The sequence below is a fragment of the Strix uralensis genome, chromosome 3, assembly GCF_047716275.1.
Source record: "Strix uralensis isolate ZFMK-TIS-50842 chromosome 3, bStrUra1, whole genome shotgun sequence".
Classification (NCBI taxonomy): domain Eukaryota; kingdom Metazoa; phylum Chordata; class Aves; order Strigiformes; family Strigidae; genus Strix; species Strix uralensis.
Genome location: NC_133974.1, coordinates 127818388 through 127844480, shown reverse-complemented (window position 1 = coordinate 127844480; position 26093 = coordinate 127818388). Strand labels below are relative to the sequence as shown.

At 40.6% G+C, this 26093-nt stretch overlaps 1 protein-coding gene across 1 annotated transcript in view; it reads left to right on the top strand.

Annotated features, from left to right (window-relative positions):
• PCSK2 (proprotein convertase subtilisin/kexin type 2) overlaps positions 1-26093 on the top strand; it is a 107433-nt gene that overhangs the window by 7915 nt on the left and 73425 nt on the right. The window contains exon 2 of the mRNA XM_074864364.1: positions 13300-13404. Within this exon, the coding sequence (XP_074720465.1) occupies positions 13300-13404 (105 nt within the window). The remainder of the gene's footprint in view (positions 1-13299; positions 13405-26093) is intronic.

The window sequence follows — 26093 nt, the reverse complement described above, 5'->3', positions numbered from 1 at the left end:
ACAAGCAGACCCAGATGGTTTAGGTTACTGCGAATGAGGTAGAGCATTTTGTTTCTAGCTTGGGAGTTCAAATCTGGATTAAAACTCTAGACCAAAATAAATTGTCAATTCCCTCCCAGCTTGAAGTTCTTCCATTTGAGAACCTGTGGCATCCTTGGCATTTGTTTATTAGCAGGCAGATGGTCCCAGAGACTGACTGTGCTGCTAGGCTTGGCTCCTTCAGAAAAGCGCTGAGGTGCGTTGTGGGGTGCTTGAATTTGTTATCTTTTAGAAGAACCAGCCTTTGTGTGAAGCTGGGAGATAGCCTTCTATCCTTCTCACAAAATATGACAGGTGACAAGATGTAACACCCTACCCACTCTTAGAAAACTTTCACTGCTCTAACTGTGCTGATGTAGTTAAAATGGGAAAACAAACGTAATTGCAGTGCTGTTACTATCATTGTAGGAGTGCTAACATCTTTAGCTCATTCCACATCAGAACGTTAGCAGAAATTTCGTTTGAACTAGAGCTTTTACCAGTAAGACCACACTGATTTAAAAAAACCCCAAATCAACCAAGCCAACAACAAAAAGGGAAAAAAAAAAAAAAAAAAGGAAGCATCAGACTTCCTGGAATAGTTGTACTGCTAATACTTTATAGTGTAGCTAAGGAGAAGTTTGCATGTGACCCTTTCCCTCATCCGTCTATGGAATTATTCCAATTAAAATTAATCCATGCAACTCAAGTTTCGAATGCTTGTGATAAAGCACTTACAAAGTAGTTGCTGAAACATATCTCGAATTTATTTGGTAGACAGTTTCAATTAGTAAGTCCTAAGAAATGTCCGTGCTTATGGAAAATTCTGTGAGCTGGAAATCAAGCCAAAATGCTAAAATGAATGATAAATTCTGCCAGCTCTTATTAAAATACTGTATCTGGGAAACCCTCCTGTGCAGTTCCAATCCGTAGCACGGGTGGCTGGTTTCTCTGAGAGCTGTAGTAACAAACTCGCTGCTGTAGTTAATGGATCTAAAATTTACGTTTGTCCTGTAATGCTATCCTAGTTGTCAGAAACCCTGTTCTTTTTTTTTTTTTTTTTTTTTTTCTTTCAACTTTCTCAAATAATTAAATGGGTCAGGTCTTTACAGGGTGCTGGCTGCGTGGTGGCTGTAAATACTGCAGTGAGCAGCCCAGAGCTTCCATCCATCACTGGCCTCTGCTGGGAGGAAGCTGAACTGCCCTTGTCAAAGACAGGATTTCTCTAAGTAACCCGAAGCAGTCTGGTGTGTTGCTCTTGTTGTAAATCAAGGCAAGTCCTACATTTGACTCTCATAAGTTCATTGAAAAACCTAACCCTATACTACTGAAATGGAGATTTAATTTCAGCTCAGCAGTCCTGGGCTGTGCTTTTAGACAGAGAGTGCTGTCCCAGAGAGAGCTGAATTTGGTGGTGTGTGAAATTCTGCATGGCCACCACACACAGTTTATCAGCCAGCATGAAATCCAATTTGGTCATGGATTTATGACAGTAGCTCAAAAGTCTAACTCAGCTGAATGCTGGCTGTGTTCAGCAAGTAGCAGGAGATTGGACCTAAAAAAGGAAATTACGAGCTGGCCCAGTCTTACCATTTATACACTGGGATTATAAACAAATAAATTAGGTAGCAATAGCTCTGGTTTACTCACTCAAGGAGTGAACTGGGACGTAATGTTCTTTGTCATGTATTAGCTACCTTCTCAAACAAAACTTCTGTGTAAATGTTACATTCTTAACTTCTTTGTCCACAGAAAGCAAATGGAAAGAGTGACCTCAGTGTTTACATCAAACCAGTCAGCAAGTGTGTCCCAGATACTCATGACTGAACTAGATTATTTGCTTACCTGATGAGTAAAACGGTAATATGTCAGAGCTGCTTTCTCCTAGAGTGTAGAACCAAACCATGAAAACCTGGAACTCAACAAATATATTATTAAGTAGAGAAACTGACACTGTTATTAGACAGTTGTTGGACACCAAACTACAGGCAAACAGGTGAATCTCCTCCTTGTGTGGGTAGTAAAAGAGGTGGGATATAGCCTGCCCTCTCCTGATGGCAGAGGATCTTCCTTTCTGCCTACTCATTCTTTATGAAACACAAGTGAAATGAAGGAGTGTGATTCTGAAATCCACGCTATGGGTGAGCACTGTCTCTGTCACTTACTGTGCAACACCAAGTGCAGCAGAAGCTTCTGTTTAAGGCTTTCAGCTGCAGCCAAGATATGGTGAATTAGCTATAACCATGACTAGTGGATTCCTGTCGGTCCCGCAGGGACCTTTGGCTTCCCTGTGTCAGTTAATTTTAGAACTGTGTTTCAACTGAATTTAGCGCTTTAGAAGTTACTCTGAAACAGTTGTAAAGTGAACTGTCAATTGTGACTTTGAGTGAAGTATCAAAAATCAGAACTGGAACACATTTGCAGGTTTGGAAAAATCAGTTGTTAACGTTGGTGGAATGACAGGTGGATCAGGACATCATCCGAAGTTTGGTCTTCGCAGCATTCTTGTCTTTTAATTTTTACATCACCATTTAAACCCCAAAACTTCACAAGCAAATGTACTTTTCTTCTCTTATCTGTAAAACCATTCCATCCCTCCTACAATTTAGATACAGTTTAGAATAAAACCCAGACAGAACAGCGAGTGGATTTTTTTCCTCTTCCTTCTGATGGGGATTAAAACACTCAATTTCATTCTGTAAACCCCTTTTTTCCCCTTCTAACTGAACGTATTTTATTCATGTTAAATATGTTGTACGTTGGTAGGGAAACCAGTATTCCAGGCTCTAAAGGCTGAAACATGCTGAGTGATTAATTAAAAACCTACATTTACCTTGCTTGACTGATGTAATAAAAGCAAGATAACATATCAGCAGATGCTGGATTGACCACAGTTTCTGCCGGCAATAAACTTCTGTCACTTATTAATTGGTAGTAACAAACACTAAAGACTTACTTCACAGCTGCCTGAAAGGTCAATGAGGTAGGTCCTGGGAGGAAAGGGAAAAGGCGGTGGTGCTATTTTCTTTCCTTTCTCACCATTATTGCTAGCATAGAGGCAGATTTGGGTCATCCTTTTTCTTCCATCTAATACAGAGCTTTTGAACCCCCTCAGAGCAGTTAGCCTCTGTTGTGAAGTGACGATCGTACTGTTGTGTGCTGGAGCCGAGAGGAACTCTCTCCAGTTCACGAGGGCATAAGTAATGGCAGAATTTGCCTCTGACCTGGTCTTGTAATAGTGTGGATTAATGTCTGTGACTTTCTCTTAGCAGAGTCAAGCCACTTTACAAAATAAGGAAAACAGCAGTGTCCCAAAATTTCTCTTTTCCTTGGTTCCACTGAACATGTTTTTCTTTAAGCTTCCTTGCCCTGTTCTTCTCAAGCCTACTATCTTAAGTTTAAAAAGAAAAGAAGCAACAGTGTGCCCCCCCCTGTACTTTTATGTCACAATTTTGTTTCTAATTGTTACCCATCAGATTCTCTCCCATAAAGCACACATTTTTCTCCAGGAATTGACTGCTTATCTGGGAACTGGAAGACTTGTTCAGTGTGGTCTAACAACAGAAACCTCCCTGTGAAGCACTTTCTGTCAATCAGCTATTGCTTGGCAGCCTAGCATTAAACAGACACGGAGAAAAAAGGAGAGAAGAAAGGTTTTGAATAGAAAAAGAACTACAAATCTTCCTTAAGTGTTGGTTGGTAGTATCTTTGCATTGGTGCAGTTTACATTTTCTGTGCTTTCTTGAGTAGCTCTTGTCAGTAACCAACTAATTTTGGTCTGAGCTGCTTTTGTAGCACTACTTCATTAGAGCTTGAGTTCGTGACGATGCTTTTAGGCACTACATTAGCTGAGCACTTGCACACGTGTTTGTCCTACACACTTTGCCACACGGACAAATTTAAAAATAATGCTGAAGTGCTCTGCTGAAATGTCAGTGAGTAGCCATGTCTTGCCCCCTCTCCATCCTTGAGATATAAGTACCAGTAATTTGTGACTGGGGCACACTACATCTTAATGCTGTGTTAAAAATAGCAAACTTTATCTCATGGCTTTTATCTCGGTGTTTTTAGAGCTGGTGTGACACCAGGTTCCTGTGTGACAACAGTAGTCAACCTGTTTGGTTACATACTTAAAAGGAGAGATGGGTTGTCGATCAGGAGTGAGGCAAAGCGGGCTTTGTTAGCAGTGCTAATTGCTGTCAGCAGTATTGATCCGGCTCAGTTAGAAATATACCATGGTCACTTAAATTTACAGACTCTAACTAAATCAAGCTATTTCTTATAATACAAGTTTTCCCTAAGATGGATGTACTGATATGAAGAAGACATTTCTATCACATATTATTTAAACATATTAAAATATTTACCAAATATTTGTTGCCAGAGAAGTACCCGATTGCATACATAGGTATTATATGTGTAGATATACCCATTAATATATGTTTACAATGGCACTTGGCCTTTTATAGTTTTATAGCACAGTCTAGAGTGCTGTGCAGACATTAATTAAATGAATCCCATCAATAAATAAGTAAACAAGTACTTATAAGACTATGCCATTTTACATGCAAGGCAACTGAAACAAGAATATTACAGCTGTAACTGCCTGAGATTCTCCTCTAATATTAGGAGGCACTGGGGTTACCCAGCATCTCTGAAGAACAGACTCTCAGAGCCTTGGCCAGTGCTAAGCTACAAAAGAATATTTAGGATACAGCCGAAACTCATGTCCCGTGAGTTTTAGTCCTGACTCTGCCCTACAGCAAGAGAGGGAGGGAACAAATTAAATGGTCCTGGAGAGGATGATCTTGGCGATAAGGTTATTTGAGGTGCTAAAACTTTTGCAGAGTACTATCATCTTGGGAGATGCTTTGAAAACACAGAAGAGCCTTGAAGGAGTGGCAGGATACCGAGAGGAGCACCATTGCTCCAGGCAGGAGACAGGCACTTATAACAGAAGTTTTGTTCACCTTTGGTAATCAGATGTAGAACTGGCAAAACCACTTTTGGGGTACCATCCTTTTTTTCCCTGTGTTCTCCAAGCATTTACTGTCACAGGCTAAATGAACTACAGTTGATTAACTGTAGGGTCAAGTATTGGCCGGCTTTCTGGCTGTGATGTCATTTACACTGAGGAGCAGTTCCTTGAAGTCACTATTAACATGAGCAAGTTAGGAAAGTTAGGTTGAGGGACAAGTGCCCCTAAAGACTGTCTGAAGTCTAATTTCTGTTTGTCTTTCTATTTTGTGGGGTTTTTTTTGGGGGGGGCGGGGGGAGCTTTTGGCTTTGTTTTTGGCTTTTTTTTTTTTTTAAACAGGATGAGTAAAATCCTCCCAAATTGTGGAAAAAAATAATTTTGTGCCACTAGTATCTGTTTTCAGAAAATTTAATTGATTCAACTTCTGCTGGAATTGTGTTTACTTTATTATTCTAAATGATGTATATGTTTATCTCTGGTGTGTGTGTGGTTGTTACAGAGCCGTGTAGCTGAATGACTGGAGGGGGCTGTCTCATTTTCCCAGTGGCCATTTGTTGCTGCTAAAAATGACAACACAACTGTTAGATGCTCACAGTGATTTTTCTGGCTGCTGAGCTCCAGGATTCCTCCTGGTGCCCAGGGCTTGGCTGAGGTGCTTTTCTTGCAGGATCCTCCACATCTGTGTAAGAGGACATAATGAGGATTGCTAAGCCTTCACTTCAGGCTGTCAGCCTACAGGCTACATCACCTACAGGTAACGATGATCTGGATTTATCCAGACAGTCCAATGCAAGTGCTAGTGTATAAGCAAGAACATTCTCCTCCAAATCTGGAAAGTACCCTGCTTTCAGCAGTGCACGTGGTAGAATCGATAATGGGTTTTGTGGTTACTGGGGTGTAATGGATAAAACTCTAAAATGCACAGATCTGTTCAAATAAACTAGAATAACTCCTTTAAAAGCCTTAAATGGCTTCTCCAGTTCACTGATAAAACAAATCCACAATCTTGTCGCTGATGACTTAGATGACTGTTTCGTGCTTGCAGGATGAAGCTCTTCAGTGACAAAGTTAACAGTGATATAAATACAGTAAAACGTTAAACCTCTATGATTCATTCAATTGCAAATCAAATTCCAAATATTGCAGACTTGAAACCAAACCAATGAGCAGTGTTTTGTAAGCGCTTGGTAGCACTATGTGTGATAATGTAAGAACAAAACTGATGAGAAAATGAGAACTAGACATTTAACATCAGAATTCGTCTACCTGAATGTGGACAGCTGTGCTTCTTTTACAGTCTCTGGAGTGAAAGAGGTGCTCCTGGGCTCAGCTCTGCTCATTTTAACGTGGCCACCTAAAACAGGTCAGATGTTTTATGCTCTGAAGTCATGATCTGAAAGTGCCTCTCTTTTTACCATGGATTGTATGGTGAGCTCAGATGAATTCCACAGGGACAGACAGGACATGTAAGCGTAATAGCAGTCCACAGCTGGCTCCATTTCTTCCATTTACTTCCCTGTATTTACTAAACCCCTCATCTCCAGCCTGTTTAACCTTGTGGTTGCTGCACGGAAGAGGGACTAGACAAAAGGCTTTGTTTTATCCTTTTGGATAAAATAAAACCCAAAAGCATATATTCTGAAAGTCTTTGGATATCACATTTGACATTACGCTGTTTCTAGAGGAACAGACATGTCACTGTGGGGTTGAGGGAACCTTTCAGAAACCATTGGAAACTACTTCTGCTGGCTTGAGAGAGACTTAATAGAACTTCTTAAGCAGGGTTGCCGTGTTCTTACAGGATAACCAATATCCTAAATAACAATAACAGGTAGCCTCATTACCATGCGTGTTACAGTATTTCCATTGACTTCTGGATCTCTCAGCAAAGTAGTCACAATCTTTTCTTATACTACCACCTGTTGATGATTCCCTTCAGAGATGGTTAGATATGTATATGAAACAGAGCCGAAAACATATGTATCTAAGGCATTTCTGAATTACTTTCTAGGAGAAATGTTGTACTTGATGTTAATCAGTTGATTTCATAAGGATCGTCTTCTGATGATCTTTTAATATGAAATTTACATTTTGGGAGTGTTAAAGTGATGTCTAACACCTCCACCTGCCAGATTTGCCAAGATAAGCAGATTAGGCTTTGGTGGAGGCTTCTAAATCAGACACAGGTGCAAAGAGAAATGGGCCAGGAAGGCTGAGTCACAATACTCAGACCTGGACCTGTCTGCGCCAGTCTTCGGGGCTGTTTGGAGCTCGCGTGGGTCCTTATGCTGAGCCTTCAGAGTAATTATAGCACGCTAATGAGAAAGTGTGAAATCCTTGCCTGGGGACGTGGGGACACAGTGGACTGGATTTCATGTTGGGTAAGCTCTGGCACAGCTTTAGTCCTCTGTGCTATTTCACATTTCTCCACCAACGTTTGAATTAATTCTTTCTTGTTCGTGCTTTGTTCTGTGTTATTTCGATGCCTGGGGCTGCCTGTGCTTCTAGCTGGCTCTACTCTTACATGGCCCTCATCGCTATAGTGAGTGAGTGCCTTTGACTTCAGACTTGGCTCCCATCTGTGTATTTAAAAGTAAAACGATTTCTAATGCTAATTGGGGTGAGGGAAAATGAGAGAAAAAGAGTTTAAAAATTCATATTGAATATTTATAAGCATCCTCAGTGCATTTGGTGAAACTGGGATGAAAAGCTTTCTAAAAGGTTTCTAATTTCTGCTGGGAGGCACTTTGTTGTGCTTCAACTATAATGGCAACTGAAGGAGTGAGGCCTGTGGGGCCTGTGAAAGCTCCAAATACATTTACTCGTGCCAGGTTTAGGTCGTATTTTCTGTTGGTGTAATTATTGAGCAGTAATGGGATGAAAGAGCTCACCTGTGCAGATTTATGGCCCCTTTTAAAGCCAGGAGCTGTGCTCGGGCTCTCTGGGGGAGAGATGTTTTGTGTTATACTTTCTAAAAAACCAATTTTTTAAAAATATCTTTTTTTTTTTTTAAATTTGAGGGGTGGGTATTGTGTTTTTTGCAGACAAAGGGTTTCTTTAGCACCAGTGTTTGTTTGAACCCTTGCATGCCTGGCCACATGTTCATGCTAAGGCAGGCAAGGAGCCCTGAGGAGGGTCTTTGTCATCCTGGCTGGATGAGGGCTTCTGTGAATCTTGTTCACTGACGGATCCATTTATGCTGATTTTGGTGATGTTCAAAGAAGGCGACCCTGGGGTAACTTGTTATAAATCACCTTTTGCTTGTATTTTTAAATGACTTTGCTCTAAAGAAAGTTGTTACAGACTGTTCTCTCCATTGGTAACTTGGAAGAGGAAAGGCTCAAGTAAGCTGGTTTTAGAATATTACAATACGGGAGAAATCATTGGAAATGATGCACGAAAGCTAGCACTGTAGGGATGCTGCGTTATGTGATACATCATGAAAGGCTACATGGGAAGACTGGGCAGAGATCAGTCCTGTTAAAATAGGAGGGACTGTCTGATCTGTTCTTAAGCTTTCTCTGGGCACCTTAATTTGCTTGTGAGATATATGTAGATGGAGCCCTGAAGCAAGTAAGTAAAACTTAATGTTAAAGATAAGGAGTCAGTAAAATTTAATGTTAAAGGTAAGCCTGAACTGAGGTTCCTCTTTTTGTGTTGTGTCACCTCTTAGAACTAATGACAGGCTGTGAACGCTGGACCCTCACTCAGAGCCAGGTGAAATATATGTTTATTCAACATGTGGTTTTATTACTTTTAAATTTTTTTTATTTTAGCATTTATTTCAGGTTTGTAATACCTCTGCTGCAGGTAGACTCTTCTGGTCAGATGATGCTGATGCTTTTACGTTTTTTTTCAGTGTTAGCTCTGCCCGAGGTGGCCCCAGTGCTGCTGTTTTAGAATGAGGAGCAGTGTCTGAATTGAGTCTTTCTGTGGCTTCTCTTCTTTAAACCTCTTCACCACTTTGCAGCTGATACTGATGTCCTTTGCTTTCAGACAGGCAAAACTATATCTGGTGCCACTGTGTATATTGTTCAAGGAAAGACCAAAAAAGCAGGGCAGTTTGATTTTCTCTGTCAAGTAGACAAAACGGGATGGGAGCCATCAGCTCCAGAGGAGCCGTGTGTGCTGCCCCATCTTAGACCAAGTGCCTGTGAAGAACAGGCTACCTTATACCTGATTTTTTCCTTCTTGGAGCAGGTCAGTAGTTGAGGGCTCAGCAGTGGACTGTGTCTTTTTTACCCTTCTCCTCCCTTTCAACACCAGGGAATGACCACCCAGAAGCAGTGCCTGGCAGGGGAGAATTGTAGCTGCCTATTTGCAGCCCTTCTTCCTGGGAGTGGCATCTAGGGCAGCACAGAGTAAATTTCTTGCTCTCTTTTCTCGCTGGGAAGAGATTGTCAGATGTAAGGAGGAGAGTGCAGAAAGGCTGGGAACCATGAATTTAACTTACTTATTTTTATTTCAATAATAACTCCACCTGGAGTTCTCTGGTGGAGCAGCAGTCTGAGAACAGCCAAGGTACCTCAGAGTCAGAGGTATCGGTGCTAAAACTGTGCCCAATGTGAAGCGTTTCCTGCTTCCTTCTATACCCAACGATACACCCTAGCTATTTTGCTTTCTAGATAAGCCTCTTCCATTTAAAGAGATTTTCTTTCCTCCATTTAGTTGAACACTGAATTTTTAACGGTTATTTTCTGGTCCACGTCCTTTTCAGGAAGGAGGTTAAGCAGGATTTCATCTTTATTTTAGATAGTATTGTTAACCACAAGGAGGTTGCAAATCTGAAGAAAAGAAGTAGACAGGTGGATATATAAGGTTTTGCTCTACTTGCTGTGTTGTATTTGTGATTCCGGTTTTGCTTGTATGTATTTTTCCGCAGTAATTTTATACAAATATGGCAAGTAACAAAATGCCTGTAATTCCTGAGATTCTCAGAGTCCTACTTTGTATTGGACCATATTTATACATCAAGGCAATAGTAGACCCTTTTCTAACTCCAGATAATCCTCCTCACTTGAATATTCAAGTGCTTTTTGGTAATTAGTTATCTTACATAATTGCTACGTTTTCTCTGAGGGCAGGAAGCTTTGCTTCTATTTTTCAGAAAGAACCTGAGCCACCAGGCTGAGCGCATTATTCCTCCATGTTACATGCAGAGCCTGCTGCTGCTGAAATAAGAATTATACTCGAATACAATTCTGGCTTTACGACGAGAATATTACAGAGTAGCTACTGCTGGTGACACTTTGGAGTTTTTATGTACAGGAGCCCTTCTGTTTTCATTTCACTTCATTACATGCACTGTTCATTTTGCTGTTTGCTATTTTGCTCTAGCTCCAAATCAGAGTAGACCTCCTGGAGAAGCTAATAGCAGGACTGTAAACCCTGCTGGGAGCTACCTGCATCCCGCCGTTTGGTCGCTGCAGAGGAGTTACTGACTCGGTAGCGGGAGTTCATCAAAACGGGAGCACAGCAGTGGTTGCTTGTGGTATTCGGAGGTCTCAGTGCAAAATCCTCATCAAAGCGTGTGACATTTTAGGCCCTTTGCTGGCATCTGGCTTCTATGTGTATATTCATTAATTTTAAGGATTTACTGAAGAGTTTAGATTCTTCCTGCAAATTGCTTGGTTTCTGCTATTAGTTATTCACCATCCGTGGTGTTTGATCATGTCATATTTGAGGTATTGCCTCACTTAGCTGCCTTCCTGTCTGTCCCCACCCAGTTTTATTGAATGAGCGTGAAAACCGTGCGAACTGTAAAATATCAGAGTTCCTCAAAGATTACTGGGATATCTGTGGAAAGAGTGAAATAGTCTCAAACTTATTCGTGATTTTGTCCATAAATCTGATCATTGTTGTACTAACTGTAATTGCTTTTGCTTATGGTCAGACTTGAATACACCAGCTTTAGAAGTTTATTATATATTGCTTCATTTGAAGTAGCACTAGAAACTGACCCTACCCAGGAAATGGACAGTGAATAAGTGTTACATATTTCCAGGTATCTTCAAAATTGCTGAGAATCTTCCTTAATGGAAGAACATCAAGATCAATATTTGACTGGAATTGATTTGAATGGTTGATACTGAGATAAAAAGAAGGAAAATAGCCTGATTTCACCGAGAGAATTAGAGGGGTAATTGGACCACAGCTTGCGATGGATAGTAATGATTAGCACGGTGAGATGGATTTCAAGCTGTAACTGATCTGGCTATTTAGATTTTTTTTTTTCCTCTGGATATTTTTGAGGCGTAATGTATCTGACATGGGGGAAGGGCCATTCCTGGACAGTCAGATCTATTGCCAAACTCTGGGTTATGGAAAAAACCTGATTACCCAGTTGGTAAAGATGTCAGGTATAGGCTTTTTAAACATAAATCTACTTTTTAAAAAATGACCTAAACCCAGACAGAATTTGAGCCCTAAGTGCTGCAGCTCTGAGGGTGGATATGAAGCATAAGAGACTCTGTGACCACTACCACGAGCTTTCATAGCCTCATTTCTCCTTCTGTCTCAGCTGTTGTGTTCTTCACATGTGTATGGAACTGATGCAAAATACTCTGATTATTTGCCCAGAAAAGCTCTCCAGTCAGCCCTGCAAATCAGCTCCAAGGAACCATAATGATTTTGATGAAATCTCCTTAACCTTTTATATACACTTAAAAAGTGGTCTTTTTATCAGAACAGAATGCTTTGATTTTTTTTTAAAGTTACTTTGCATTTTTGTTTTAGGTATCATACACAACGGAACTTTGAAAGCAAAAATGAAATGCTTCAATTTCATTGATATTAAATGTTTCAATTAGCATAAAAAAAGACTTTGTGAGGTTTTATTTTTTTCTACATACACATTTTTGGAATGTGACCAAATTTTAAACTTTCAGAATTCACTGTGAGTCTTTCATTCCCACAATGCTCAACATGTATGCTAAAATATATTTGCAGAACTGCACCAGATATAGTGATAGATTTAATGAAATGGGAGATAATTTCATAGAAGGAAAATTTGTGAACGGTATATACCTGTATACAGGAACAGAATCTGTTTTATGGCAGCAAGATCCAGCTACTCTTATTCAGCCCAGGTTTTCACAATGAATATTCGAAGTAGATGTCAGTCTACTTTTTTCAGTAAAGAACTTTGAATTCCTGCTAAGAGGTTTACATTATCATGAAGTATAGATAATAAAAAGGAGAGGAGCAGAGCTGTCACAGCTGTTCTGGAATATCTCTTTTAAGTAGCTATTTTACATGCAGGGTAGTCTAACCTTTGAAATTGAAATGTTCATAACATTAACATATAAGTTCCCAAAAAGAGCCCATTATTTTCATCTTCTGCAAAGAGAAGCTTAGTTTAAAAATACGCGGTTACTTGCTTAGATTTAAACGTTCAACCAGAATCTCCCGATTAAATCGCAGTGGGGAGAAAAGCTGTAGAATTTGAGATGCAAATGGAGCTTTCTAATTGACTGCTGGAAGTGGGATGCTGCTCTCCTAACACCATGTCTTTTAGCCTTCTCAAAGCTAAATGTCTACTAGACTTCCAGTCACTCTCTGCCAATCCTGTGGAGACAGATGCATTTAATAACGCACATACATCTTCCCTCCCTGGCACATACATCTTCCTTCCCTGGCACCTGCCTTAGGTGGGGCTGGAAAGCCCTCGAGAGGTGTTTGCTTGCTGTCTAAATGTCTTTGTAAAGCTCTACGAGACTGTTCCCACCCGGGCGCTGTGAACTGCCTGTTTTCTTAATATTCTTTGTATGTTCCGTATCCTGATGTTCAGAAGAAATTCCAAATATCATATTTTTCTGAGAGCGGAAATTACTCTGCTTTCTGCCTTACTGCTTACAGCATCAGCTCAGGTGTGCTATAATAGCTCAGAAAAGCACTTGTATAACGCCTTATTGCTGAAGAATGATTTGTGGTAGTTTCAAATAATTTGCAGTTCTTTTATTCTGGCTTTTTCAGGAAATAGGAAATAATCCTGATGTGATTTGGGAAGCCTTTCAGAAATATTGGCACTGTTGACCTTAAACGTAAGGTGAAAATAGCATCAAGTGTATACAAGTGAAGTTACGCATTGTAAACCTGTAGCAAATAACTTTAATGCTGCTGGGCACACTTTTCAGAAGTAACTTAGAAGCGACGTTGTCAAGAGTGATTTGGGCCCTTTGGCATTACTCTTCACAAGTCTTGTTGTAGATTCCTGAGTCACTTCACAGGTAAAAGTTTTCCATGTCATCCATATTAGTAGCCAATAGCTCCATGATGTTTTTTTTTCTCTCTCTCTTTCTCAGCTCCCTTTTTTAGATACCGGATACTTCTTTTATCACAATGGCATTGCTAAGGCCAGGAGAAGACGCAGTCTTCAACACAAGCTTCATCTGGAAAAGGATTCCAGGGTAAGTGTTTCATCATCATGTGCACCTGTTGTTTTCTTTGTGATGCAGACTATTTTTTGTAAAATCGGGGTGTTGATCAAATCTGTGGTTATGGCTAAGTTGGTTTTTTTTTGCCATGCTTGTTTCACGCTTGGTGACTGCTGTATGCACACACCTCCCAAACAGCCTCGGCTTTTATTTTTATTTAACTACTGCAAATACCTTTACATTCTCTGAGTTGCATCCTCTCTCCAGTAAGGCTTGGTGATGCCATAGTCTCCAGGACATCTCAGCGCACTCTCTCTGTACTGTGTGAAGGGGCCGTCCAGGGCATATCTCACAGTCATACCCCCCATGCATCCTGCTAGTCCTTGGGTCATCCAGCCCAGAATACCCTGTGGTGTGAATGGTGGCATTTTCACTGCAGTCACAATGGGACTTTTTCTCCGGGAATAGTGTATGCACCAGATGCTAAGAGAGTGTATGTTGTCAGGAGACTCTTGCTCGCAGTCTGCAAATGATGTGCTCAGTTTTCAGAAGCGTAAACCCTTCAGACAGGAGGGGAAGGCCCCTTTTGCAGAAGGCTACGAGCTGGCACTAGCAAATTCTTTTTTTTTTTCTTCAGTTTTTACACCAGTATAATACTGGGCTGGAGTGGGGCCAGGTAGCACAAAAAGTGTATTTACTGCCCAAAGAAAGTAGATAAGCCTGAGGAATGATATCATGACAGCAAATAGGATTAAAAAATAATCTTCAGTAGGATTTAAACTCTCTGCAGTGTGAGCAAAAAAGAGGGGGGAACAATTTTATTCCAGTCCGAATTTTATTGCCAGATATTATATGGTATTAGAACACCTACGAAAATGAAAAACTGAGTAGGAAGAAAAGAAAAATAGATTAAATAAGATCATTATTGTTGTTTTGACACCAGAGCAAGCAAGGTCTGCTGAATTCCCAGCTTAATTTTCCTACTTCTACAGAAATTTCAAGTGGTTCTGGGCCCAGGTCCAACTGGGATGCACATGGCTTGTCACTCCTGTGGCTGGGAGCCATGTGAATGAAACACACGGGTTCCAGGTGCTCCCTGCTCCATCACTTCACCCTGAGATACTGAGACCTGAGTGCTGGCAGGTTCCCTGGGGCTGCTGCTGGTCTTCCAGTGCTCTAAGGTACCTCTTCCTGGCCCCCTTCTCTAAAGCCGGTGTCAGGTACAGGTGAGGGGCTATGAGGAAGAGACCCATTCAGCCTGCTTTGAATAGAAATTCTCAGGCTTCCCTGGTTTTGTTTACCAAGCAGGATCAGAAAGTAAACCGTTAAGAAACCATTTACAATTAGTGGATACTAAGCAAATGTCCTGAGAGGTGTCTTTCATTTTCCTGAACCACCCAATCTTGTTAAAAGCCATTTCAGAAAAGCATACAACTGAGTATGTTGCAAACTAGTGACTGAGTGCAGTCATTGTGCAGGTGACTCTGTACTGGAAGGAAATATTTCTGTAAGCCTCTGAGAATTTTACATATATCTATGATATTTGTATGAATCCACCAGTTCTCATTGCAGCTTCATATTACATGGCTGAGTGCTCCCTTGCTAATTCCACACTGGCTCTTGCATTGTCCACCTCTAGACTAAGTGTCTGCAGTGCTATTAAGAACCGCTTAAATCTATCTACCTCCTCGTTCAGAGATGTTCTCTTTTGCAGTCATCTGATATTGGTGGTCTCTAGACTCTTAGTTGGCGTCTGTCGTGTGCAATGAAATCTCATTTTTGCTGTTAATCTCCACTTCTTCCTGCTGCTGCATACCAATGGCTCAGCTCTCCTTGGCTCCCTCCTTTGATCTCAGGGAATAAAGCCCTGTGTTTAAATAACCAAGAATATGTCCAGTGTGAGGAAAAGGATGGTCCTGGGTGTATCTTGACCTCATGGGTTACGCTGGGGGATGAAAGCAGCATTTCATTTCTACATGTAACGTGACATTTTCTCACCTAGCCCTCCTACTTGCTCTGTCCTGTTGGCTAGTCCTTAAGCTCTTACGATACCATATAGGTTGGTTGCTTTTTGTAATGCAGTTTGAGAGCAATTAAAATCATTACTCCTATTTCCCTTATTTCTTCTATAAGTGGAGTTTGGAGAAGTCATTAAAATTCCTGTCATATTTGCATATAAGTGGAAACATGAGTTGTGTTGACAATACTTAATTTCAAACTCCAAAAATAATTTCTAAATTTAATGGCAGCTTTCTAGACCATTTACATTCAATTTTACTTAGCAACAAATGTCAGCGCTGTCATGGTTAATATGTTAATGCATGAAGCCAAGAATAAAATGTTCCTATTGTCAGGCTAGCCAGGAAGCAAACTTCCACCACAGGGCCTTACAAATCTCTAAGGAGCCATTATGGTAAAAGCTGTAGTTGCTTAGCCCTACCCAAATGTTGTGAGAAAGTGGGCTGCAGTTATTCTGTATATTTTTCACTTTTAAGGAGATTACAATTCCTAGCTAATTTTAATTATTAGTTGAAAAACAGCACAGATGTTCACTCAATTAATTAATGTTCTTTAATCAAGTAAGTCCCTTGAGGAACCATGTCAGTTTTTCAAGAGTCCAGGGAGATGGATGGCAGATCACTATGCAAGCAGGTTACTGCATCATTTTCATGCTCTGCATGTCTTTTAAAATTCTTGAAAAAGCTTTGTGGTGTAAAATTTACTTCATGTTTTTACCGAAATAATTTGGAGATATGCTAAACATATACAGCAGTCGTGTGATAAACATCATTGCTGTCAAGGGGGTGGGAACGGAGCATTATTCAGATGCCTTCCCAGAGATGCAGCAAGAAACTGAATGTTTGTTCTGAAGAACAGCCTCAAATAGAATGGATTTGACATTATTTAATACATGAGTGTTGCTGAAGCCTGAAGCAGCACTGGCAGCAGGTGAAGGCATATGTAATGGTGTCATATAGTGTGTTGTGCTATTGAACTGTTCAAGAAAAAAGTGCAGGTGCACGAAGCACCGTGGCTTTTGCTGTCAGTACCGTCCTCTCAGGGATCCTCACTGTCAGGATGGCAAATGCCACGGTGAATTGAACTGCTTCAAATGGAGACTGTTGAGTTTTTTTAATCACGTTCGCTGAGGGGCAGAGAACCTTCCAGGAGAGGTTTGCTCAGAAACAACTCTTTTGTGTCAGTTGCAGATTTCCATGATTTCCAGGTGTACTTGTATTTTGTTGTTTTACCATAGGTACCTTTGGCGCCAAATAGATTTTTGGAGGGGAAGAAGTCCCTTTAACATTTTTACATGTTAAAGCTGGATTTTTTTAATAAGACATAGCAGCAAGATACCCAGCATTCTCCATGTGAAATTGCATTTTTGTCTGCCTCTATCTGTTAATTGCTTCAGCTGAAATTTCTCAGATCAAAAGGTCAGCCATTAGGCTTGGTTTACCTTGGGAAACTTCACTTAAGTAGCTGCTGTACTTTACACTGGAGCTGCAGGCAGGGAGGCAGTCCTTGCCATGACCCATGGGCGCAGGCAGCAGGGAAGAGGAAACAGCAGGGGCCAAGGGTCCCAAGTGATGTAAAGCCAGTGAGGAGCCAGAGTAGGATCAGATCAGACATCAGCATGAAGGTGAGGAGAGATTAAGTGGGACAGGCCAGAGCAAGAGCCCAGAGTCAGAAGAAAGGTTGAGTGATTTGGGCATGGAGCCATGCCATGAGCTGAGGAGGACGTGGAGAAGCACAGGGGTAGATTGAGAGATTGGAAACAGGGTGTCTATTGACACCAAAGCATGCTGCCACCCAAATGCAGGTCACGATGCGACCTCTGAGCAAGGTGACCTTTTCCAAGGGAGACTTCCCCGTGACCAAGGAGAAATACAGCTTCTGTAAGAGCAAATTTTGGTTTTAATTATGAGGAACAAGTGTGTTTCATCAACATGATTGCTCAGGAAAAGTATATCAGAAATATGGAGATACTTCATACTGTCTTGTTTGTTAGGTTTCCTGTCTCTGAAAGTACAGGAGAAGCAGGATGGGAAATAGAGACCCTTCCTTCTCCATCATAGCTAAAGGAAAAGCATGGGATTTGCTTCATTTTGATTTTCAAAACTACCTCAGATTCTGTCCTCCTATGGAGAGACTCAGCTGTGTTATTAATAAATGTTTTGAAAAGTGGCCACATAAGTAAAAGGAAAGAAAAAACGCACTGTTGTTATGTTACCTTTCAGAGCGATACTTTTGTATTTTTGCTGTTGTTGCGTATTTTCTGTTAGTAAATAGTCTTCTACTGAAGGAGCAAGAGTTGAAACACAGTTTGTTCTCTCAAAGATTATTTTGCTTTCTTTCAAGTTTTAGATAAAACCATTTTCCTCCCACACAGTCTCTCCTGTCAGACAGCTGCCAAGATTAATCCCACTCAAGAAAGAGGCTTTAATATACAGAGAAGAGCTGAGTCCCATTACTGATATCTATATGCGAGTGCATCTGTGTTGGTGTTGGGGGAATAAATATATATGTGCGGAGGGGGGAAGGTGAAATGAAAATCTTCCACTGAGAGTGAGTGGGTTTGGCACTTAGATGATGACTTCTTTGGAAATAAACATCTCGGTGATGGCCATTGTTATGTTGCAGAAAGGGATTAGAAAGGGAGCCTTGACTGACACCCATGCCAGTACAGGAGTCTGGGGAGGGCAGATGTGTAGCTTCTTCAAGGTGTAGTCTCTAGGTACCCACGGTTAATAGTACTCCCAAACTGCTTGTGTCATGGGTCAAGGGAAGAAAAGAGGGCTGTAAATGCAGAGGATCTAAGCTTTTAGTTAAATAAATCAAAATATTCCATATCCATCCCCACCTCAGATCCTTCCCATGCCCCCTTAACATGACTGCCTTGTGGTCAGACCTGTGAAGGCAGAAGTGCCCTGTGATGCAGGAATTTGTAAGTGCTGCCAGAGCTGGATATTTCATCCGTGGTCACCTTTAACAGGGGGAAAGAGGGCAGGAGCTTGGGCAGAGCACTGCTGCTTAAGGAGCAGCAGCCCTTAGCAATGGCAGTGCAGTGTGAGTCAACTTTCAGTGCCCTTTCTGGCAGCATTGATGACAGGCTTGAGATGGGTTAAAGGTTGGAGCCTTTTGCCTCACTCCCCTTAAGTGCCAGCACAGATCTTCCCCTTTGCAAAAATGATTATCTTCCTGATAAGCTTAGGAGAACCCAGTTTTCCTCAGTTCTCCCCAGTTCTCCAGCACGTGCAGAGTGTGGTGACCTGGAGATGCAAGGGGTAGGAGCCGTTGTAGGTTTCCTTGCAGATTTGGACAGATCTCTCTAACTGCTGTGGAGCTGTAATCTGTTTCTCCAGCCTCTGGTACTAGAGATGGGCAATTTAGTCCCTGGAACGTAGAAATAAGAGCAATTTACAGTTATTTTTGTTGAAATAACTATGTTTGACATCTTTACTCCTGCTCCATGCCCACATCTTGATTTCTCAGCTTCCTGACCAGTGATAGTGATTTTCATTCACTGGTAAGTTTCTGATCAAAGTTTGGAAGGTATCCCAAGATGCTTCCTTCCTCTGAGAAGAAAGCTGACTTGCTCCCGAAAGCAAAGGGGCAGAAATAGCAAAATCTGTCGTGTAGGAAAGGGCCAGCACTTTACCTGTGCACTGTAGTAATCCTGTTGTTGACTCCCTTGGTGGTAGAGGACTTAATTTCCATGCAGTTCACCACAGCAGTGACCCCAGATCTATAGAAAACTTTCACCCTCTGTGGGGATAAACTTTATGTAAAGTGAATGTAATGCCCAAGACTTGCTACCCAGTCTCAAATCTTAGGGGAAGGCTTTCAGGTCCCCCAGCCAGTTCTATGCCATGCAAGAAGGTGTGCGTTAGGATAAAGAGGCAGAAGAAAATGGCAAGATAAAAAGCCCTTCATTTTTTCAACTCTTTTATGTAAATTCATGCTGCAGACGATAGCGGTGACAGACTTCCCAGTGAAGCCTATTTAGAGTTTTGCCCTAATATATGCTATTGAGGAGCTGGCATGCTGCTAGGATTATGCCTGGGAAAAGTTTGGAGCTGCCATCAATTTTATGAGACTATAGGGCAGCATTACAGGAGCATCGGTGTTACCCTTTGGAAGGAAATGGAACATTAAGTAATAAAAGCTCTGCTTAAGTACCTGTAATAAATATTGAACAGCCAAGGAAAACTCATTAGAGGAAATGTCTTCTTTCCAATGCTGAAAAAACCCCAGCCCCCCTCAACCTAGACACTGTTGGTTGAAGCTGCCTTGCCAGCTTCTTCACCAAACAAGAATTGAAGACATTTTTGTCATCAATCATCCTGACAAAATGAACCATGTTGCGCAGAAAACAGGCACTGTCTTCAACAAATGGATCCCTGGTTTATCTGTTTCTGGCGTAAGTTGTCTTACGTTTTATCCAGTGTATTTGAGGAAGGGGTTCCAAGAGTCTGTTCACAGAGGGAGGCCTGTTCTTGTACAAATAACTTTTTCAGGTTGATACCATCTTGAGCTGTATTTGTCTTGCTTTCCCATATACAGCTCAGGGACTTTTTTGAAGATTTTGTGTTTCTAATTCATAATGAAGCCAGTTGGCTGGCATTTTAAGAAAAAACCCGATTTTCTTGAGGAAACTCTAGTCAGCTGTATGTATTAGATCATCTGATAGTTGATCTGGTGTATGTCTTATTACTGAGAGAATTTAACACTATTTGCTTTTATGATATTTAGACTGTTTGCAGATGTTGGTGGATGGTTATTTAAATGTACAGGTTCATGAGTGGGGTTGTCTGAGAAGATGAAAAGGAAGAAGCAGCAGAGATTACAGCACAGTGTTTAAAAAAAGTCAGATGCAGTTAAGAGTCAGTTCATGGGAAGGTGGAATTCAACCTGCACTTCACACGTGGAAAGAGAAAGGGTCATACACCCAGTAAGACAAAGATAAGTAGTAAATATATTACTTAAAAAAATAAATAAAAAATAAGGAAATATGCTACGTGTGTTGTATGAACTTTGTCATTCCAAACAAGACATCAACAGGGCTGCAGAGAGGAGATTTAGGTGTCTGATAAGTGAGGCAAAAAGTTTTCTCACTACTTTGCCCCTCTTACGCTGCTGACAGAAGTGAGGGGGTACTGCTGTGCCTCCAGAGTGCAGAGCGTGAACTAGTCTTTAGGCCGTGACATTGTGTTGGTGATAACATCGAAAGAAAGAAATTGGAAATTCAGTGAAGTAACAGGTTTGGTTCATGACTCTGCTATACACATAGCGTGGCTGTTGTCACTGCAAATAATGATTACTAAATTCCCTGTGATTGGTTTTTGAAAACTCAATCCGAGGGAGTCCTTTTTCTTGTTGTCCTTGGCCTTTGTAGACTATACCTGCCCAGTAAGGGTTGATGGAGATTAACTGCTCACAGAAAGCCCTGTCCAGCTATGTTTTGCATAGTGGACCAACTGTGTAAAGCACTTAGCTGCTCTTTAGTTGAGATATCACAAGTATTGCATAGGAGTCAGTTTCTATAATAAGAATAAAAAGAACTCTCTGATATAAAAAATAATGAGGCCTGGAGTCACTCAGATACTTAAGCTGTCACTTAGGTTGACACGGTAGTCCCCTTCACTGCAGAGTGAGTGTTAAGTATATGCTGAAGAATTTCCCAGTTTTTAAGTTTGAATTCCTGATATTAAGTGTGGCATTACTGGCTTGTGTTTGGACTTTTATGTATATTGTATTTGTGATGTGCAATATGGTTCTAATGTAAAATATCACAACACTATTGCGTATGGAATATTAAATATTTCAAACAATTTCCTGCTGGAGCAAATGCAGTTATATACAGCATGATGTAAAAGCTAAGCTGAATTGATCTATTATTTCTATTTGTAACTAGAAAGACAGCTTCAGAGAGAAAAAAACTAATCCATCAACATCAGCATTAAAGAATGTTGGAAATCTTTTATAGCTGTATTATATGAAAAAGCACCATTAGCTGCACAGAATAAAACAACAAACTATCAAAATAATATCAAACTCAAACACACATGTGTCTTTTATGGAAATAGTGTATAACTAAAATTACAGGGTAAGCTAAAACTATTTCTATTAGAAAAATTATAAATGAATGTACTGCAAGATCATAGACGATAAGTGAAGACAATGCTATGCAGATTCACGTAGAATTTTCCAAAAATAAAAGTACTGATGCACTGCAGCCCTGGTGCCACCAGGCGCTGTGGAGTCCACACGGTCAGTGGTTTGAAGACAAGGTTAGACAGTGATCATAACTGGCTCAGGTGTGGCTGGTTCCACCCCGGGGCCCTGGGATGGTTCAGATGACCTCTTGAAGTTGCTTCCAATCACGTATTATACCATTTTCATACTGCTAAACATGGTACTTGGGGTAAGGTGGGGTAAGGTAATAAAATGAGCTTTACCCTTCAACAATACTTGTAACTGCATGGAAGTTCAGTAATTTTACAAAAACCTGTTGAGACATCTGACCACATTCAGCCTCTGCTCTGCTGGCTTAAATTGCTGAACTGGCGTTAGATAGGTTTCAGCTTTATTGTTGATGTCTGTTCTCTTGACTACAGCATCGCTCCCCAGTCTCCCTCTGCTTTTTCCTGTCTCCCTCTTGTTTCCTGCCTGATGAATAGAGTCTGTTTTGTGGAGCAGGCCTTGCCTTTGTTATTTGTCTGTGCAATTTCCAGCCTTGAATCTTCAATGGGGTCTGTTTAATATTATAATACAAGCAGTGGCAGTGGTGAGAAAATATGGTTTAGGGTTTTTTTGTTAGTAGGATGTTGTGAAGAATGGACAGTGTGAGCCAGTGACTTTGGATTAACATGGAATCTAGTGTGCTGCACAAGCTGGCTTTTGTTTGGGACAAGTTTGGTTTGGTTTGGAATAAGAAATGCAGTGCTTTGATGTGCTGAGCTAACAGTCACTGAAGGTCCCGAATATCTCAGCATTCACTGGATCCAGGAATCCATGGATGTAGTGTTGGTGATAATCATGCCGTCCTCCTTTGGGAAGTTCAAGCCCACAGCAGCCTGTGTTGGTGAGATGAAGGAAAGCCTTCTCTGGGCTGTCATCGTACCAGCATCTCCTGGCCCCATGTGGTGACCCTTTCCCTTCCTCTTGCCAGGGTTCAGTTCAGGACATCAGGGGTTGACTTGGAAGAGTCAATCGTGGCCTGGGAGCACTTGTGCTTGATGATGGCAAAATATGTGGGGGTTCAAAAGTGCTCTCCCTTCCCAAGACACCAACATTAGAGCTACGACAGAATCCGGACTGCCATGTGTAAACCCATCTTCAGGGTTTGCTTCACTTTCAGTTTAAAAAGTCTGTGTATTCAGCTAAACTTTCTTGCTTCCTATACAAGTAAATTGCATGTTGGAAAACTTCCTCAGGAACAATGCAAGACATTTTGGAGTCTATTTTCTTTTAGCAGATCTCTAAGCCTAACAGAAAATTTAGAGACTGGAAAACTGCCTTTGAGTTAAACCCTTTTGAAAGATTGGAAAGCTATTGGTTGATATAGGCTTTGGGAAGAATATAGAATTACTTAAAATATTGTACCTGATAGTATATGATGCCCATGTATTTCAGACTGTGACATGGTAGATTTAGAATGAAACAAAACAGATTTATAACAGTTTATTTCTGTTCTTTCTTGACTTCAGAAATTCAGCTGTTCAGTGACTGGGTTTCTTGTATGTACAGTTAGATGACCAGAACCATTTACTGTATATGACATTGACAATAAATAAAAGACAGCTAAGGGTGTACGCTTACATTAATAACAACACAAAACTGGAACATTTTCTGGTGCAGTTTCCTGGGGTATCTGAACATGCTGCGCCAGGGTTTGCATCACAGCTCTGTGACATTAACCCCACCACTACCACCTTTCTACTAAGAGACTCCAGCTAAAAGAATCGATACAATGGCATATGTTATTATATCATACAATAAATGTATTATGTAGTGCATCCACTCATGCCATTTAACATACTTTACTGTTGTTTAAAATTTGATGAGTGTTTTCTTTGTGAACTGCGTTTCAGTCTATTGGTTTATTGCAATCTGTTCCAAAACACTGTTGCTACAAGCAGTCTGTGTCTCCAGATCTTCAAAGTGTGTATGCAATATCTTAAGTATAATATTAAATTTTAGCCACCAACTCAACAGCCTAGAAGCCAGCAAGGACTTACAAATACATCTGTGAAATCATTGAGTGTATGCATGGTGTGTTCCATGAATACAAAAAGGGGTTTACAAAGGTCAGAGAAAGTTGATTGCAGTATTTGGAGATACAATGGAAATGAATTAAAGGTTTAGATTTAAATTATTTCTGAATAGTTTTCTGCAGTAATTATTTGAAGCTGCATTGCAACGTGGCTTTTCAGCGGAATGGGTACCTCTAACAGCTGCGAATAGCCAATAGTGTAATTAAAATGCTAATATGTATGTCATGGGTTGGTGAAGTTGAATAATGCTTCTTGGCCTGGTAAACTTCCATACTGAGGGGGAGAACAGGACTGCGTAGAACAAAACATGGAAAGATTAAGAAATACCTTAACATCTCCATGGTACATATTTTTCCTAATTAGTTGTGTAGTATCAGTTCCATACTATCATAAAATGGACTCTGGTCAATATTACAATTTTGCTTATATGAAGTGATAGCTGAATGGCAATGTTTCTGTAAAGATACAGCTTTATGGTTTGTATCAATAGCCATCTACTGTCTGAGTGCTGAAAAGAAATATGCTCTTATTATGTGTACAGATTTGATATTTCATAAACGTAAATAGTCCATCTCCATTAATTTTATCATTATTCATTCCAAGCATTATTCTTTCATACAGAGGAATACACAGTAAGGAATCCATGAGCCTTGCCAACGTGAAGTCTTCACAGAAGAACCAGAATTGCCAGATCTAATTATTATTTTTATATTCCTGATCTCACAGCAGTATCACTAAGCTGATTAGTGCTGGGCTCTAGGTTATGTAACACTGCAGTGCTATGCTCAACATTAATAGCTGGTTCTCTTCTTCCTCACCAGCTCTGCACGCTCTCTCCTATTCCTTTTCTTTGGAAGAAGTCCAGATGCGTTGGTTGTATCCTCATCAAGAACGTGAAAAATAAAATAAGCCACTGGGGTGAGCAGATGCCCTGTGTTTTGTCTTGGAGTCTGAGGCTGAGTGATTGATTACATTTGTTCCCATCTAACTTGGCTTTGTCATCTGGCAAATATGATAAACTCAGTACTGAGCCCATCTTCTGTGTTAGGCTACTGATTTCCCTGGTGCTCAGCCAGCCTTCACCTGCAGAGCTTCTGGATCATTTTTGTCCTACCCGTGGTTCCACCAAAGTCAGCACTATACGCCCGGAGGCATTTTTCTCCCAGTGAAACAAGGAGCTCAAGGAGCTGGCAGCTCCAGCTGGCAGCTGCTATCCCAACCCCTTTGCTCTTTGGAAAAGCCGTGTTCTGGTCAGTGTCTGCAGAGTGTCCTGAAAATATGAGATACCTTTTATAAATCTTAGAGTTACCATTATAACTGCTGTTTTTTTCAGAACAGCTGTTTCTCAGACCAGGCTGAACTCTTGTAATAGACTGCCTCACGCATTTTATGGATCTGATACCATGGGACAACAAGCAATCTCTGGCAGAGTTTGGACAAAAAAGCTGATTCTGTTAGGCCAGGAGGTACTGACATAATTGAACAGTGCTTGCTTTAATTTTTCTTTTTTTCTCAACTGTGATGCTCTCCTGGGAAAATCTTCATTGGAATCCATTTTATTTGTTTTGGAAGACGAGCTTGTCTTGGAATAATTCCCTTGATTGCTATAGGAAAAGGATTTCTGTTTGGTCTATTTATTTTCTGAAAAGAGAAAGAGAAACCTTCATGGTAAACTTCTATTTCCTTGTTTCCAGAACGAACCAGAGTCATATCTCATAAATCTGAAGGGTCCTTCCCCAAGTTGTGCAGGGCATGTTATAAGAAAAGCTTATGAAATTTTTTCCATTGGACAATCAACTAACTAAAATTATTGTTTTCCTAAAGAAAAAAATTACTTTTAAGACTTCAATTAATTTTATTTCTGATAGTGTAGTCACAAAGTAACAGAGACAGAATCTACATTTAATAATGAATCAGGGCAAAAATATTTTATTGCACCAAATGATTTTATTTAGTCAAAAAAAAAGTTTAATTTTGTTTCAATGTTTCTGGTTGGAACCTTTGTAAGATTTTGTTTCATGGTAATTTTTGGCTGTTTTCTTCAGTTTCATTATTTCTTTCCAAATGAGCAACCTGTTTCTGGACATCCATAGGTCTGACTCCAGTTTCCACAATGTGAAAAGTATGTTTCATGCAAGGAAAAATAGCTATTGGGAGACAATCTCTGAAACAAGAATCTGGTTATCAGCCAGGACTATGCCTTCTCCTGCTCATAGAAATGGGTAATTCGCTGCTCACTCCACTGCTGCTCTTAATTGAATTTAAAAGGCTAAGAACAAACTTAAAGGCAGCAGTGCTGCTGTGAGGGCTAGAGCTTCTCACAGCTGTGCAAACCTCTCACTTTCTGATGCCAGTTAACTCTAGCAAACCTCCACTGGCTCTTTGGTCCGTAGCCATTATGAAAAATTGAAGCAAAGGGGCTTGGCACCAGCTTCTATTATT